Source organism: Pantherophis guttatus, chromosome 4 (assembly GCF_059756535.1).
Source record: "Pantherophis guttatus breed Tessera chromosome 4, ASM5975653v1, whole genome shotgun sequence".
Taxonomy (NCBI): domain Eukaryota; kingdom Metazoa; phylum Chordata; class Lepidosauria; order Squamata; family Colubridae; genus Pantherophis; species Pantherophis guttatus.
The window spans coordinates 73,638,848-73,656,283 of record NC_142066.1 but is presented as its reverse complement, the minus strand read 5'-3'; the positions used below and the strand labels follow the sequence as shown (position 1 = coordinate 73,656,283).

Sequence of the window (17,436 nt, the reverse complement as noted above, 5' to 3'; positions counted from 1 at the left end):
TGGCTCAGAAAGAATTACACAACATGGCAGAAATCACCAAGAGTCCAGTTTGATGCATCTCACCATTTGGAGAAGTAGAGAATAACCATACTTTCTGAATATTTGAATTAGGAGATAGCTGAGTCTAGAGTTATAGCTGTAAATACAGGTCTGTCAGTCTTCTAGTAAGCATTATCATTACAGCTTAAAAGGAAAGTGCTTAATTCTTGTCCTTTGTTAACATTTTTCCTTTCCGGTCTTTCCTGCTGATTGTGGGAGAGTTATGTTTACAGTTCAAATGGGAATTTGTGAGTAAAGGAAAATCTGGAGAGAAAAATTGTGCATAGGATTCTGATTAAAGAAATAGTCTTTCAAACCCATTTTTAATTTACACAGTAATAACAACCAACATCATTCCCAAAGATGTGATTTCACTTGCATTTTCAGGTTTAAAAGGATCAATAAGACTAGTGACATACATTGGACTATTACTGACAAGATGCTATTTTTAAAGCTTTGCATATTATTTTCATTTTGCAGGGCCCATACTTGTTTCAATCGCCTGGATCTTCCACCCTACCCATCATATTCAATGCTGTGTGAAAAGCTGTTGACAGCTGTTGAAGAAACTAGTACCTTTGGACTTGAATGAAAAAAGGGATTCAATTGTTTCCTTGTCAATGACATCATTCCCTCCTTCTGCCATACGAATTTGATTTTCAGTATTTTGTTTCTGATGGAAAAGACAGGAGAAATAAAAGCTGTGCATGAAGAATAGCTTTCCTTTAAGAACTAACTTTCATGCTTTTCATCTTTAATTCCCAATGGGCAATTATCCTGTATGCAATATGAAAACAAGGTCTCCATGTATCTACACATACCTCCATTAGTAATAATGAAAATACGAATGCAAGTTATTCTACACTTGACCAAATGTTAATGTTTACTTCTATGTTAATTAAAAAAGAATATTCATCAAGCATTCCAAGCTATATCTTCATCCTTTACATCTTAATTGTATTATGTCTTCACCTTTGAAATTGGTCAACAATCTTATTCATTTATCCTTGATTTTTGTACATATCATGCAAAGGTGAAAAACACTCATGAGCGAAATTGAATTTTTTAATGTGAACTCATAATTCATATGAGCTAGATCAGTTGGAATTGGGCCAGACGATGTGTACAGATAAGTTATTTAAAGCAACAAAACTAACCTGCAGTGCAATCAGAATATGTAATGATTATTAATAACTGTTAAATTAAATTAAATTAAAATACATATCTATTGAGGTATAATTCAGAGTTAATGCTTATTGAAATAAACACATATTTGGACTCAAGAAGGATGTCTTATTATGTAATATAACAGGCAGCACCATTTTAATTATTGTACATAACAAAAAAACAACAGGATAAATATCTTTCTTTGTCTTCTCATTCTGCTTATCAATTCTTGGTTTTTTGACAGTCCGTTTCCTAACAGAAAAGTAATATAGACAATCCTGCACTATGTATTGGGAACTATTATTGAAATTATAATGAGTGGTTTTGTCCCATTTCTCTTTGATATCAAATATCACACTTAGTTCTATTAAAATCATTTAGCCTAATTACATTGTATAAGAAGCTGCAGAGGGTGATGGAGTGGAAATAATATGAATAAGAGAACGATGTTTAGGTCTGTTACCTAAACAACTGAATTCCCTGATAAAACTCAATATAGCAGTTGTTTGAGTGTATTGAAGAGTCTAAACTCCTCTGTACCCAGATGAAACAACAGATAGTTAAAAGATTCATTTTCTATTCTCAAAGTCAATGGGGAAAAATAAGATTTAAAATAACACTTCTCTTTTTATTCACTGCTGCTACACAAATTTTCTACACATAATATGAGAATAAAGCTGAAGCATACAATGGTGATGAAATTTATTGAACTCAGTGAACTTTATTTCTAAGTATGTACGGTTTTGTTTTAGTAAAATAGTTCATATTTCTATAGTAGTGCATATCTTTAAAAATTCAGTAAGTCACAAATGATTGTGTATGTAATTAAATTAACACAGGATGAAAACCATCAGTGGTTATGGAAGTGGGCAGCTGCAACAAATTTAATAATAATAAGAATAAGAATAATAAGAATAATAAGAATAATAAGAACAACAACAACAACAACAACAACAATATAAAAACAATAAAAGACTATATGAATGTAAATTATCTAAAGTTCTAATTCTTGAAAAGAACTTATGGAAGGAAAGGATAATAAAAAAAAGATAGAGCTTATGAACAAAGTTTCTTCTTTCCTGAAATCAAGGAACTAAAGAAGAGCCCAAAGGAATACCAATGAATATAGTTATGGTATTTCCTCAATAATTACCATGTGTGGAAAAATATTTTATTTAGAATACAAACTTGCAGCTAAAAAATAAGTTGGCCCCTGATCCAAATAAGAAAAAATTTAAAGGTAGATTAGCATAATCCACATGTTCCACATGTGGTTGTCTTTAAAACCAGGGACACAGAAATATATTGTGGCAGAATCATGCTTTAATTGGGTTATGATTTTGTCTTTAGCAAATCTGAATTTAGGATATATTCTGTACATCTTTCAAAAAAGGAAAAAACGTAACACAAAAAAGTCATTTGCAATGCCACATGACACCTGATGATACTATTTCAAACAGAAATATGAAGCATGAAGAGGTGATTTGTGTAAAATCCTTTACACAAGGCAAATAAGACTAAATAACTTAAACCTGTTTTAATAAAGCTAATTAGCTAACCTTTAACTTAATAAGACTAAAATAACTTTAAACTCTTTTTTTTTTAATAAGGAACTTTCCTCTGCAAAAAAAAACATGTCTTTTAAAAATGTGTTTAGTATTCAGTATTGTGCTTTATATTATTAAGAATGAAGTCATGCAATGTAATTTTAAAGAAATACTTTATATGAGCAAGTTCAGTGAACTGATTCCCCAAAGTTAATTTTAGCTTAAAAGATTTCTTTAAACTAAAGAAATCCATCTAGGATCTTAGAAGTATTATATTGTTAAATTTATCATCAATTGGAAACAAATGTTGATACCACTTTCATTTATTAAGATATTTTTTCAATCACACATCATGTGTGTTGTAACTCTTGCACAAAAATTATACTAGACTTCCAAGCATACTATGAAATATATTGGCACTGTCTCTGTTTGATTTAAGGAATTTATCTGCAATTCTTTGAACAAACAGGAAATCCACTATGACTATAAGTCACACAGTAAGTCTTCCAATGGAATTCCACTCACTCCCCCCCAAAAAATTGGACTAAATGCAATTTATGTTATTTGCACTTTTCTGTGGATGAAATCCTTCTGAAATTATTACATCTAAAGCATGATTTTTAGCATGCAAAATTAAATGCAATATCACTGCATGCATATTTATGATATTAAAAATAGGGTGGCATCTGAAAAAAAAAAAGCAAACACAAGCTAGCCAAGACACATTTAACTAACTTGTTAGTTCCAGATGGGCCAAATATTATACGTTTGCTTACTAAAAAGCAATTTACATGCTTTACAACACTGTATAGTTAAAAACATTAATATCTTTTAGAGCTATATTTTATTAAAAATTAAAACTATTTTCTGTAGTATGATAAAAGATTTGTACATGCTGGAAGGCAATTGAAGAGATACAGAGTCATAAATATCCATTAAAGACTTTGTTTTAGATGTCAGCCATGTTTTAGGAACTGGAATAAAAATTGGTCATTTGGCCTTCTGAATCTTACTAGTGCTGTCAGGCAAAAAGAATATGGAAAATATCTGATACTATTTATTCTTCATGCCATCTGAACAAAACAGGTTGTTTTTTCTTATACCATTGGAGTATTATTTATAATATTTTGGAGTTGTATGATTTCATATTAAATTGTCTTGTTAGCTATTGTACAGATCCCTCAATGTTACATAAGTGGATAAAACATTGAAGCTAATGCCTTAGAAATAGACTTGAGAAAAAACTAATTGCATTTTTAAAATATGAGAAATAAAAGAAGAGTGTTGTCTTGAGACAGTGCTTTTGAGTAGAAGAGAACAGAGTAATTTTAGAAAACACTAATTTTTGTCCAATCTGAAACTAAATCCAATCTGATTTTTTCTGCTCTGTCCTATACTCAGAAAATGAGTAGTCAATTCCACCTGACTTGGAATTACATGGAAATTAGTGACGCACCAGAAAAAATACATAAGTTGTTAGGATATCACTCAATATATTACTTTGATCAAAGTCTTTTCAAATTTCAAAACATAAGAATTTCTACTTGATTTTAAGAAAACTGAAAATTGGTTTCAGTCTGCTGTTATTTTATTTGGTATACAAAATTCATACGCAAGCTGTATACATTTTCACCATGATTTCATATTACTGAGAGAAATGTTTCTTGGTCACTTTTGAAATGATATTTTGAGCCACAAAGGTGGATTCAGCAAATGTTGAATCACACAATTACAATTTCTGCAAGGTCTCAGTGATAGCAAACTGGACAGCATAGTAGAGTCAAATGCCAAGGCATTATCACACATGGGGATTAAAGTTTTTTCTGGAGATTTCACTCTCTCACACACAGAGACACTCATACACACACATGCCAAATAGTATCACTTTAAAATGAAACTAATTATTTATTCCTAAAAATATTAAAGTCAATGTTTCTAAGAAACATATTAAATTGCACATCTTTACACACAAATTATTGTCCTAAGTACAATAATTTGGCTCTAAATTCTATTGAAATCGTTGAGGTTTTTTTTTTCTAATTCAGATAAAGTCTTGTTTTTAGAAAGTATTCCCACTTCACCAGATACAGTGCTGAATTTAAGAAAAATGTATTTGTTCTGAACTAAATTCTACTGTAGTCCATGGAGTACTGTCATTAACTTCAATCATGATACAGCCTCAGGAAGGAATTCCCAGCAAAGTCCTAGCTTGTTTAAATCTAACATACATTTCTTTATATTACAAAACCAGTGTTTTTACAGTTACTCTTTTTGTAGGATTTAGTATTTCAAAATTTACTATAATGTGCCACAAATCTGGAGTAGCTTTTCCAAGGTCTGAAAAGTTATATCACTCCTTTTCCCCATAATATATCATTGTAACAAACTGAAATATTGGCTAAATCCCCTGCAGCTTCTATTTGATTTAAAACCAGAAATCAAAATTATTACGGTTTCAGTAAAGACTTCATAAAAGTCAGTGGCAGGAAAAGTCTCCTTAATGAGTTGCTTTTGGTTCTAAAACAGGAAAATGTCACAATACTCAGGCTGTGCTTTCTATTCAATCATATCATTGTAAAAGAATGTCAATAAAATATTTGTTATTGCGTGAAGTGGTATGTTTATAAATTTCTTTTCTGTGTTTATTCTCTGAATGAAGCCTTTTCTATGCCCTCCAAATAAGTATTTTTCTTTTCTTAAACTTGATGATCTATACAGTATTTTCTCCTACTATATATATCCTTCAAGTATAGCTAATAGAATATACCTCTTTTATTTAAAGAGGGAGCATATACAGTACATTTTATAAATAATAAATAATATTTGAGAGGGCTTCAATAAGGGGCAAAAGAAGTATAGAATAATTAGGTCAGGCTTATAGTGATTTTTAAGCAAAATATAATTTGCAATGCTATATCACAATTAGGTATAGGATTGATGTAATGTTTTCAGAGAAATACTAAAGCTATAGCAAAGGATAGGATATGTCTTGGTATATCAGAGAGATAAAATGTACAGACAAGAATATGAAACAAAGTGCAATACGATATGAAAATCTAGGTAAAAACTAGTTCAAGAACTTCCTGTCCAGAATCAGAATCATACCTAAATAACTTCAGTAAGCTTTTAGTGTGCAATTTTCTGCCTGAACAGGGATTACTCTAATGTTTGGATGGATTTTAAACGTTGCTCATTGACAAGTTCTTTCTGCTAACGTTAATAAGAGGCTTCTCCCATCACTGATCACAAAGTGCTTTTCAAGTATACAGTGTTTTTTTCCCCCAAAAATTGAATTCTTGAGCACAGGAAGCTTTGCAGATCATTAATACTTTAATTTTGCCATATACTGTGTTGGAAGAAATATCGTCTGGTTCAGTTCCAAGCTGGGACAAAGACACTGGAAACATGGAGGCTGCTTGAAAAAAGAGGTTTATTGATGAAGCAGAACCACATGTGATCCTGGGCAGCTGACTGTTCCTGTGCAAGAACATGTATTCTATTGGCTGTTGTCAGATTCCTATGGGGTCATGTAGGGGTTATGTAGGGGTCATAGCTGGCTCTATAGGCAAAAGAGGAAATGCAAATCCTAGGTGTTTGTCTGAGGTAATATGGTCAACCTCGGGCTTATTGTTTATCAATTCAATAGTTTCTGTGACTTTGAAGTTTGGACTGTTCTGAGATGGTACAATGAAGGGGTTTGTGTTCTGAAAGGGTGTGGGCAATTCCTATTGTGACTAATGACTTTCATCCTTTGTTGGATGTTGGTGAGGAGCTGCTTCTAATCCTATCACCCTGCCTTTGTTAGCTGTCAAACTTTGCTGCAAGCAGTTTTGAAATATTCTGTCTTGAATTGATTTTTACCTGCAATATTTGCTTTGCTTATGAATAGAGCCATCTGATAGTTGGAAACTAAAACATATGAAGAACAGTTGCAGGATTTGGGTATGGCTAGTCTAGAGAAAAGAAGTATTGGGGATGACATGATAGCAGGAATCGAATAACAACACTACATGGTCTCCCACATTAAATCGCTTTGTCTTTAAATCTTTATCATAGTGTCTTTTCTGGCTTTCTCTGGCTGTTTCTAAATGTTCCTGGGCACTGGAAGGACATGCCATTTAATGGTGTAAAAATTAATCTTTGCAATTTTTTTAGTGAGGGGTTCTAAAAATATGCATTTTTACATCAAGAATTCAAATCTGCTGTTATTTTTTGCGATTGCACAATGTTTAGCTTGGTATGGTAAATCCATGTCTGATAATATACCTCACAAATACTGTTAACTTTATCTTCTCAAAATTACACCTTGTGCTACAAAATTAAAGTTTTTTTCTGCATGAATCTTATCTAGCTAAGCAAAAAAATATCCCACGCAATCATAAAGTAACATCATAAAGCAATTATCTAAGTTACAAAAATGTTTAAACAACTTTCATTAAATCTTGTTTTGATTTGTTCTTTGACATCAGCTGCTGATTTGCTTCTTGGCCTCTGATATAATCCTAATGTTTCTCATGTGTATACACTCTGCTTGCTGCCTCTGTGACCTGTCTCCCACATCCCTCTATTGATTGGGCATGACAGGGTCACTGTGGTACTTGCATTGGTTCATCAATGAACTTCTTTACTTCTGCTGTGGTCACTTTGCATATCAAAAGTGGCTCACCTTCAGATCAGTCAATCAGTTCCAGCAGAGTGGATGCTCTGGTGTTGATTAAAGGCTTTTTTTTTTTTTTTTTTTTTTTTGCACATGCAGAAAAATCGTGTCATTGTTGGTACCACTCAAGTCAATGATCTTTTGTACATCAACTCTCTTCTCTTGAATATCATCTAAACACAAGAGTGTCTGGATTATCATTTCACTGAAAGTGTGCCATGCTGAGCACTGAATGGTTGGCAAAACAGCCTTCTTTTGCAGTCTGACTTGCTGCAGCTGGAACAACATATGATGTGGACCTTCAATCCAGGATGTTTTACTTTTTTTTTTTTAATTGAAAAAGTTTTTCAAATACAATTTTTCCCCCTTTCCCCCCCTCCTCCCTAACCCCCCCTCACTCTCCCCTCCCCCCGTGGCTTCTTCAGGGTACAACCCAAATTCATAACAGATTATATAATACTTTACCATCCCCTTGCTCCATCCCCCATATACTGACCCTTTCTTTCTAATAATGTTATTATATTCCCCTTATACTATACATTTCGAAATAACATTCTACTATAACATTATATAATAACTCCTAATTTAGCATAGTAATATTATTATATCCCCCAATTTAACAATTTCTACTCATGATCTACTCTTTTACTCCTCCCCCATACATATATCTCTTAAATCAAATCTTTTTTTTTGTATATTAATATAACATTTCAAAGCAACCTTCCACTATAAAACTATATAATAAATCCCAATTTAACATTTATTCAACTCATAGTCTGCCCATTTCCTCCACCCCCATAGATATATCTCTTAACTCAAATCTTTTACATATATTCATATCTAAACATAATATCCCTTTTCTTCAACTAAACAATCAATAAGCTAACCTATCTCCACCCACATTCCTACAGAACTACCATACATAATAATTCTTGATCTCAAAGAATCCAAAATAGATAATTCCAATCCATTCAGTTTAAGGCCCTTTTCACATCCCAAAAGTACAGCACTGCAGAGGTCTGTCACTGTCCTCAGGATAATATAAATCAATACTTTGCCTCAGCTATCTTGTCATATATTCAATCATCTCTTAGATAACTGGCATTGCACTGTTGTTTAATTTAAAAAATTTTGTTTTTGTAAGACCTGCTTCTTCTTTTCTTGACTTTTTGTGGGTTAGATCTCCATCCTGATTTCCTTTCTATAAATTGTGTATCAACTATTTGGTTTTCATGCTGATCTATAACTTGATCTTGTTGGTTTTGCTTTTGTGGCTTAAGTCTCCATTCTGGTTTCTTTTCTTTGAGTTGTATGTCAACTGATTGATTTCTATGCTGGTCTGTAACTTGATGAATCATCACATTAGAATCCAAAGCCGCCTCTCTTGTATTTATAAATAGTCCAGCTGTAACCTCTGAAGGAGAATCCAGAAGCTGCTCATCTACAAAGTCCTCTGTAACTTGTTGTTTTTCCATTACTTCCATCTCTTTCTGCTTATCCTGAATTTCTATCTCTTGTTGATTTTGCTTTTCTTTATTCCACTCATGTATTATACATGAAGATGTTGAACCCATTTTAAGAACCTTATAGTAAAATTCTTCCGCTTTTTCAACAGAATTTAGTTGATATCTTTCTCCTTGATATCTCAATATTATGCCAACTAGGACATCCCACCTGAATGAGATGTTTTGTTTGTTTAGCTCAGTCACCCAAAATCCGAATTTCTTTCTATCTTTTACTATGTTGGGCGGCAACTCTTTATATATCCAGATCTTTCTTCCATACAATTGTAGAGTAGAATTAAAAGATTTTTGCACAATATCATTTCTTATTTCTTTATCTGTAAAATAAATCACTACATCTCTGGGCAATTGCCTTTGCTTTGCAATCCAAGAATTTACTCTATAGGCCTTGTCGATCTTACAAGATACCTCCTCTGGATGAATCTTTAAAATCCCAGCCAGAACTTCAGCAGATATTTTTCTTAAATCATCTCTATTGTTTTCCTGTAATCCTCTCATTCTGACCGCAAATTCTGTGAGCCTGTATTGCATCATTGTAACTTCTCTTTCAATCCCTTGTTTTATATTTTCTGTATTGTAAGTCTCGTGATCAGCTTCCTTTTTAGACTTTACTTCAGAACTATTGTCTTGAATATTTATCAAATCATTTTCCATTCTTTGTATTTTATTGTTCAAATTATAAATCTTATCATCAACTTCCTCCATTTTAGACTCTAATAACTTGATATTTGTATCCATCTTTATAACTATTTCTGAAAAAGCATTAGTCACTGTTACAATCTTTCTTTGTAAGTTATCATACTTTAATTGTATGAATTCTTTAATTTCCTGCTTAAATTTTTCAAAATTCTGGTTCACAATCTCGTCATGTCTTGCCATTTCCTTCAAAACAAATTCTTTTAAATTAAAAACATCCTTCTGAGTCTGTAAACTAGAAACTTGCTCACACAATTGTAAATGGGGGGAAACCCCCCCCCCGCTGCTTGTTTGTCTGGCTTTGTTAATTTTAACGCCATCCTGCCACACAGACAAACTCTTTTTGAAGAAAGAAGACTTCTCTCCAACAAGATCAATATCAGATCTCCAAAAAAAAAAAAAAAGAAACTTAGAATAGAAATTTTTTCTTTTTTTTCTCTATTCTAGCCAGCACTGTTTGCTCTGTTACTTTGTATCTTGTTACGGAAGGACTTTCACTTTCAGCTACTTCTCAAGCCTCAGCAGTTGCCATTTTAAGCTTTTTTTTTTCCTTCGCTTAGAAACACTTATAAAATCATTAAAAATACTTGCAGTTTAGGGTCCCAAGTCCAGATCTCATCCTCTTTAATTAAGCAATCTGTTGTTTTCATTGAAAGGCTTGATCTCGTCACCTAGCTCTGCAAGAAGCAGAGGTCTCCCGAAGCCCGGAGCAGCGGCGAGGGAAATAGGGAGCCTCATCCTGCTTCGTCCCCAAGAGTAAAGGAAAAACTCTGGGGACTTCGCAGAGAGCTCTACCTGCCCTCACCTGCTCTATCTCACATTTCCTTATGGAAATGGAGTTTTTCGAGCCGCCTTTCAGATGTAAAGGCGGCTCTTTACGAGCGACGGGGCTGGCGGTCTCAAAGGACCGTCTGGTGGCAACGGAAGTCAAACCGGAAGCTCCAGGATGTTTTACTTTGATGTTGAATCAGCAAGGGTAGTACACACCAATGATGTATTCCAATATTATTTTTAAATTTTGGAGTGTTTTGAAACCCAAATTCAACAAAGCCTATTTGCAGTTGTCAACCAAAGTGAATGGCTTACAGGCCAATTTCCAGAAGAACCAGATCTGTAGGAAGTTCTCCAATCCTTATTGCCTCTGTGATCCTATATCCATATGCTTGATCAGTAGAGAGATCCTTTACAATGCTGTCACTCAATGAAATGAGAGGCTCACCAATTGAAACTCTGGTGAATGAAGGATCAATGTCAAGTTCTACTGCGGTGTCTAGCAAGTTGTCAATTTTACCTGCCCATTAGTTGTTAGATAAAATCTTCCCATCCAATTTTGTGATTAAGTGTACATAGGGGTAACTCATTCATTCGGAATGTACACACCAATCAGATCAATTTCCAATCAAGCTTGAACTCTACCCAGTGCAGGGCACCACTTTCATAGCTAGCATTAACATTTGTAGAATCTCTTCCAATGGCTTTCAAGCTTTTGTCAATGCCTTTCTTCTTCATGAAATATACCAGATTATCTGCAATCACTTAAGTAGGTTTTCCTGTTTTTGAGCCTTTCCCTGGAGTGAAATGATAAAAATATCTTCCACCATGTTGTTCTTTGATGCTACTGGGGAATTGCTGGTCTGAAAATGTATGATATTTATGTAGTCAGCATATCTAAATTATGTTACAGTAACCAAAATATCTTTACAATTCCCAAAGGATGTGACAACTTTTGAGCACCTCTAATGTTTGGAAATTAAAAGTTGAAAAATTTGACACACCCTAGAAATGAAACAAAAAATGTTAAAAAGTTATATTTTGTAGTTACTTACCAAGCACATCTAAAATATATTAAGGCAGTGGTTCCCAACCTTTTTTTGGCCATGCCCCACCTAAGCATCTCTAAAACCCTGATGCCCCCCAACATAAAATTCTCACTATTCAAAAAGTGAACTCCAACTCACGCAGAGGAAGCCTAAAAGGTCATTAACTTAGTTTAAATAAGGTTCCAAAGAACATGGCATCCATGAAAGAGAAAAATAAAAGAACAAAAGACAGTAGAAGTACTGAGGAACAGTATAGTATGAAAGGATATGAAAAAACAGCAAATAAAATTTCAAAACATATAGTAGAGAACTGAAATGCATAAATATAAAATAATTTTAATGAAAGCTTTTTCTGTAATATTTTGATTATATTAATTACTATACATATTAAAATAAAGGTCCTAACAAATTCAAAATACAATTTGAGCTCACTTCAAGATCATATTTACAATGCAATCCTATGCATGTCTACTCAGAAGTAAGTATCATTGTCTTCATTGGGGCTTACTCCCAGAAAAATGATGTAGGATTGCAGCTTTAATCTACTTAAATTAGTGAGATACTTGTGCTTGTTGCCTGCTGCAGAGAGATTTTATATTAGGCTCCAATTTAGTCAGCTTCATTCTTAAGTCTCCTCCTTCAGTGATATCAAGTCGATTTCTTCAGTAACAAATCATTTTGCTAAATGCCACATTCAGCTAAATATGAAGATATGAAGAAAACTGCAAGAAAGCAGTTTTCCTGCAAAATAGGTTGAATTTGGGTATTTAGTTTCTGTCTCATCACAAAGACATACCATTGCTCCTTATATATTGAATAAAGTTTTAAGTGACTTGTTATTTTGCATTTCCGAGAAGATGGTGCAGAAAGAGGGAAATTTAAAAAACATTCTTAGCTTAATTTATGAATAATAAGATTGTCAAGAACGAAAGGGGGGCTGTAATCTATGACCCCCCTATTCACCCACTCGGTTTGAACCTGCATCTTAGTGGGGAAATGCTTTGGTAGTTCAGTAGGTGGAGGTGAATCACACAGGCCTGGCAAAGTCTACGCATGTGTGGCCCAGCCCCAGGTTGCTCTTAGAGGAAAAGTCTTGTAAAACACGGCCTGGGAAAACAGACTAAAAATAATTGTAAATCTAACAATTTCTTACGTAAATTTAGGTCCTGGTTCTGAATTGGTTTAAGACAGGGATGGGCAAATGTGGCCCTTTTACAACCTGTGGACTTCAACTTCCAGAATTCCTGAGACAGTTGAAGTCCACAGGTTGTAAAAGGGCCACATCTGCCCACCCCTGGTTTAAGAAAAACAATAGCTTATTTCTTACTCATTCCAAGGTGAACTGAAAGCTTTCTGGTATCCCAAGGCTGCAGGATTTTTTTCTTTAAATGAGCTTGTTGCAGTATTCTGAGAGAAACCAGATCAGCTGTTCTTGTGGTGATATTGTTGTGGAAATTGGGAATTAAAGAAACATCCCGTTTAGGGCAGACAGAATCAGTTTAATTATTTATTGCAATAAAGGATCAAACCTTGGTATCGCTATCAAGAGTTTGAACGACGTATGATTTTTAGCTCAGAACATTTATACAGTTTCAAACAAAGGATTCTGTGAAGTCAGCAATTCATATGGTCATATACATTTGTCTTTTTTTAATTGACATTTCCTAATTGAGTTTTGCAAACTGTTTTGAGTTTGCAAAACAGTTATAATAATTCTGCTAAAAAGTTACTGAAGCATATTTTTCAAATTATCTCTTGTTGAAACAACAATATGGACATCTCTGTTACTCTGACCCTCAAAGTGTAAATCACCTAGACTGTTCTTATCTGTGACAAATGAGAGGCTTTGAAGTAGGAGTCCTACTAGAAAGGAATGTGCCTGCCTATGTGCTGGATATAATTGCAAGCAATTTCTCTCTTACAATATTAAGAACAAAGAGGGCCCTTCAGTGATCATCTAGTTGGATCCGTTTTTACGTTATTTATTATTTTATTTGTTACATTTCCACCTTACTCCCACCTTAATATCAGCCATTTTCAGTTGTGCTAGGTTTTCATTCTGTTTTCCTGCTTCCATTATAGCTTAGCTGCATTAGTTCAGAAGACCCAAAAATCCCTTTGGAGTTCAACTCAGTTTGCATATAGACTGTCCCACTCAGGTCAAAAGGAACTCCACTGTGATCACCTCTTCCTGTAAAAGGTATCCAGTGTATTGTTCACTTCCTTGCATTGTATGGCTCTTTGGTCATTGTATGATCCTTTGGTCACTCCCTGCTAGACAGACAGGGCAGCTGGTCTCACAACTGGACCCTGGATCCCAATTGGCTTCCTAGGGTAAGCTTATCTCCTGCACCATTTCCTTAGCCTATGTTCTTTCCCAAGGGATTATCATTTTACCATCTCCTGGCTCCTCAGTTGTTTGTGTCTTCTGAAGATGTGTGGATGAATTCATGCTGTGCTGTCAAGCATGCTGTGGCTGAGTAGGGCCAATCCGAGCCCTGGGGGGAAGGGGGGGTGCCATGCTGCCAAACTGTTGCCTCCAAGGTCAGGCACCCTGGGAAAGTCTGAGTTTGTATGTTGTTGATAAGATTTTGATCCCTGAATTTGTGACAGAGATTTTGACCTTTGTAAAAGGGCTTCTTTGCCTCCCACAATACTAATCAACAAATAATTTAGGCAAATCAAAAAAAACACATTCATTAAGGGGTGGATGTTAAGTCTTGTTATAGGGTACAGAAGCAAATGATACATTTAGTATATGTAATGTGTCAGGAAGCAAGTGATCATACAATAAAATATATTAATTACATGTAAGACTTGAACAAGAGAAAACATTGATTCTGGATAACGTTTCAAAGGTGGCAAAATTGTAGATTAATTATTTTTTCCCAACTGGGTTGTATCTTTCTTAAAATTTACAAATATATTCAAGGACTTTCAGAATAATATTGTTTGGTGCTGAAATGACAAATTATTGCATATCAAAGGAAAAGTCCATGGAGAAAAGAACATGTTTTTTTGAAATTAATCTCCAATAGTTAGATTTTGGATAGTTTCCTCCAAAAATTCTCCCCCGTTTGAAGATTAATTGCGTTTTTGCAAACATGCATGTGCTAGTTCGGTCTTCCGTGGAGCCGTCGAATTTTTTGGCGCTACATCGCTAGATGGCGCTATCCGTCCACCAGCCTGCCGAGTCAGTATGGTTACGGCTCTGACGTCACTCTTGAAGCACGTCGCGCCCTCCTTTTTCTTCCCTGCAGGTAAGACGTTTGGGCGGTGTCATTTGTAGCACGGAAAGGAGGAGTCCGTGGCGGTTGCTCGAGTTTCAGTTGCTCTTCTTGGAGCTACTATCATATGCCTGTCGCTGCTAATTACTAAATGAAACGCGAAGCGAGGCGGGTGCTGCTTTGGCTTGGCAGCGAAAGGGAGGTCGAAGAAGAAGAGAAGCCCCGGGCGCTGCTCTCCTCGCCGCCGCCTTCTCCGACTTTAACGATGAGTTCGGACCAGAAGCGGCCGCCGCCGCCGCGGTATTCTTCCCGCAATAGCCGAGCGCCTCGTCCACAGCACCGTAAGGGACGCCTGACTGACATTCAGACGCCCCTTCTCACCGAGCCCTTCGAGGCCCGCTATACCCTCAGCACCGGCCGTGAACTCGGCAGGTAAGGCGGGCTGGGGAGAGACCCGGACCGGGCGAAGGGCGCCCTTTTGCTCTCTCTCTCTCTCTCTCTCTCTCTCTCTCTGTGTGTGTGTGTGTGTGTGTGTGTGTGTGTGTGTTGGGTCCTGAAATTACCATATGGGTGCTTAATGGGAGTGGAGTCTCCGCTCGAGACGTGTAGCAAAAGCGGGGAGACCTCGAGAGAGAGGAAAAAAGATGGGGGACGGGCGGTGGAAAGAGCGAGAGAAGTCTTATCTTCTTATTCGGGGAGAAGACCAAAGTCTCCCCGCGGCACGCTTACCACAACCCGCTATCAAGGTTGTGCCCGGACCCCAATCCCCTTTGGACGCCAAGAGTGCTTTTCCTCAAACCTCCAGCAAACCAAGTTTAATTTTTACGCAACTTTTCCTCGGCTTTCCCTTACGGTCCCTAATTCATTCAGCCTTGTGTCGGTACCGGAACACCCAAGCACAGGTGTTCTTCATCTTGAGTCTATAAAGGTGAGCAAGGCTGTCTCTTCCTAGTTATGGCGACAAGTATATACTATAATAGTTGCTGTGGTTTCCGGTGATGATATTTGCTAGAAAGTAAAGAAAATCTCACCAGTTTGTAACTATTATTATCCCCAGAAAGCCTGGTTGATGCTGACTGGGAGCTATGAGGATTATAATCCAAATTAATCATTATCCAATTTATGCTCACCTTGCTACTCAAGCAAATATTCAGATTGCAAAGGAAATGCATTCCAGATTGTTACAGAAATGTGGAACTGTCATTTATGAGGGAGCCAAACAAATCAAGCAAATCTTCCTTTTTTAACTATTCTGGGTCATAATTTTGATGGAGTTTGGGGGGGGGGAAGCAGAAGAGAAGATGGGAAACCCTTTCAGCATGATCCTTGTTTTCAATCTTTCATAAGTCTAAATAGCTGAGAGTTGTTACTATTAAATTGGCAATTTTATCTCTCCAACCCATATGAACAGTGTAAAATATAGAATAGGGTAAAACTCAGATTGGCCTGTAAAAGTATCATAGATTCTATTCCTGACAAATCAGCTTAAAGGGAATTCAGGTAATTTAGAATATAAAGTTTATTACTGTCATAGACCAGCAAAAGACAAGAATCTATTTACAATAATGTTAAAAGATAATACCAATAGCAATAGTAAATAATATTCATCCCAATAACATTCATTGTATCATGCAGTTTGGATTGTGCCCATGTTGATGGATGAGCGGATAAGTATAAAAAGAGATTCTCTAAAAATTGTTCAAGATATCTACGAAAAATTGGTACAAGAAAACATCCTTAGTCCTGTAACCAAATTTTTCCTTGTGGTCATTGCAGCAGTACAGAATTTTACTACTGCAACTGTAGTAGCCAGGTTTGTATCCCAGAGGAGATAGTCTACATACAAATTGTCTGCCCTCCCGGGTAATCTCTCTAGTAAGAGGAGAATATATATTGACCTAAAAGAACTATAACTCACGGTGCAATAAGACATGTGTGATATCTTCGACTTCTCCTTTACCACATATACATACTCGTCCTGCTATTGGGGTCTTATTATATCTGCCCTGGAGTAGTGCTGAGGGGAGTATATTAAATCTGGCTCTGAAGAATGCTATTCTATATTTCAGGAAAATCAGGTCCTTTAAATACCTTGATGGTTCCCACTGTTTAATTCTATTCCTATTGTGGAGAAGCATCCTATTTATTTCTGAATGGAATTCTATGTCTTTTATTATATTAATGACTACTTGCTTAGCTTGGTCAAAGCCTAGGGATATTAAAAATGCTGGGGAGAGCCCATAAGAGCCCTGCTTATAGCAATAGCACTTAGACTTATATACCACTTCATAGTGCTTTTACAGCCCTCTCTAAGCGGTTTACAGAATCAGCACATTGCCCCCAACAATCTGGGTCCTCATTTTACCCACCTCAGAAGGATGGAAGGCTGAATCAACCTTGAGCTGCCAAACTGCAGCTAGTAGTCAGCTGAAGTAGCCTACAATACTGCACTCTAACCACTGTGCCACCTCAGCTCATTATGGTCCTGTTTCCAGGGGAAGGAGAAGTGGTCATATGGTTGTCTGACTTGTCATGCTATTTTTTGATGTATTAAACAAAGTTGAACTGATGCAGCTACTACTTTACAGAAAAATAAATATGCATAAATAAAGTTTAAGCATAAATAAAGGTAAAATGGTCTTACATATTAATGGAGCAAATTATAATGATCATGTTTTAGAACTTTAAATAAGTCTACAGTCAGTTTCATGGAACAACTTAAATTTTACAGAGCATTCTTATTAAATTGCTGCATAATAT

The 17,436-nt window shown here is 35.6% G+C and overlaps 2 protein-coding genes across 11 annotated transcripts in view; both read left to right on the top strand.

Annotated features, from left to right (window-relative positions):
• Positions 1 to 1,278, top strand: part of HECW1 (HECT, C2 and WW domain containing E3 ubiquitin protein ligase 1) — a 296,682-nt gene extending 295,404 nt beyond the window's left edge. For 7 of the 10 annotated variants that reach the window (XM_087892401.1, XM_034416519.3, XM_087892406.1 and 4 more), the window contains one exon: positions 520 to 961. In XM_087892401.1, the coding sequence (XP_087748527.1) occupies positions 520 to 631 (112 nt within the window). In that variant the 3' untranslated portion in view covers positions 632 to 961. Of the gene's footprint in view, positions 1 to 519 lie in introns of all 10 variants that reach the window. The other 3 variants (XM_087892405.1, XM_087892404.1, XM_087892402.1) reach the window with 2 other exon arrangements.
• A 13,390-nt stretch (positions 1,279 to 14,668) lies between these two features.
• The window catches only part of STK17A (serine/threonine kinase 17a), a 38,162-nt gene continuing 35,394 nt past the window's right edge, over positions 14,669 to 17,436 (top strand). Inside the window, exon 1 of the mRNA XM_034416516.3 lies at positions 14,669 to 15,108. Within this exon, the coding sequence (XP_034272407.1) occupies positions 14,828 to 15,108 (281 nt within the window). The 5' untranslated portion in view covers positions 14,669 to 14,827. The remainder of the gene's footprint in view (positions 15,109 to 17,436) is intronic.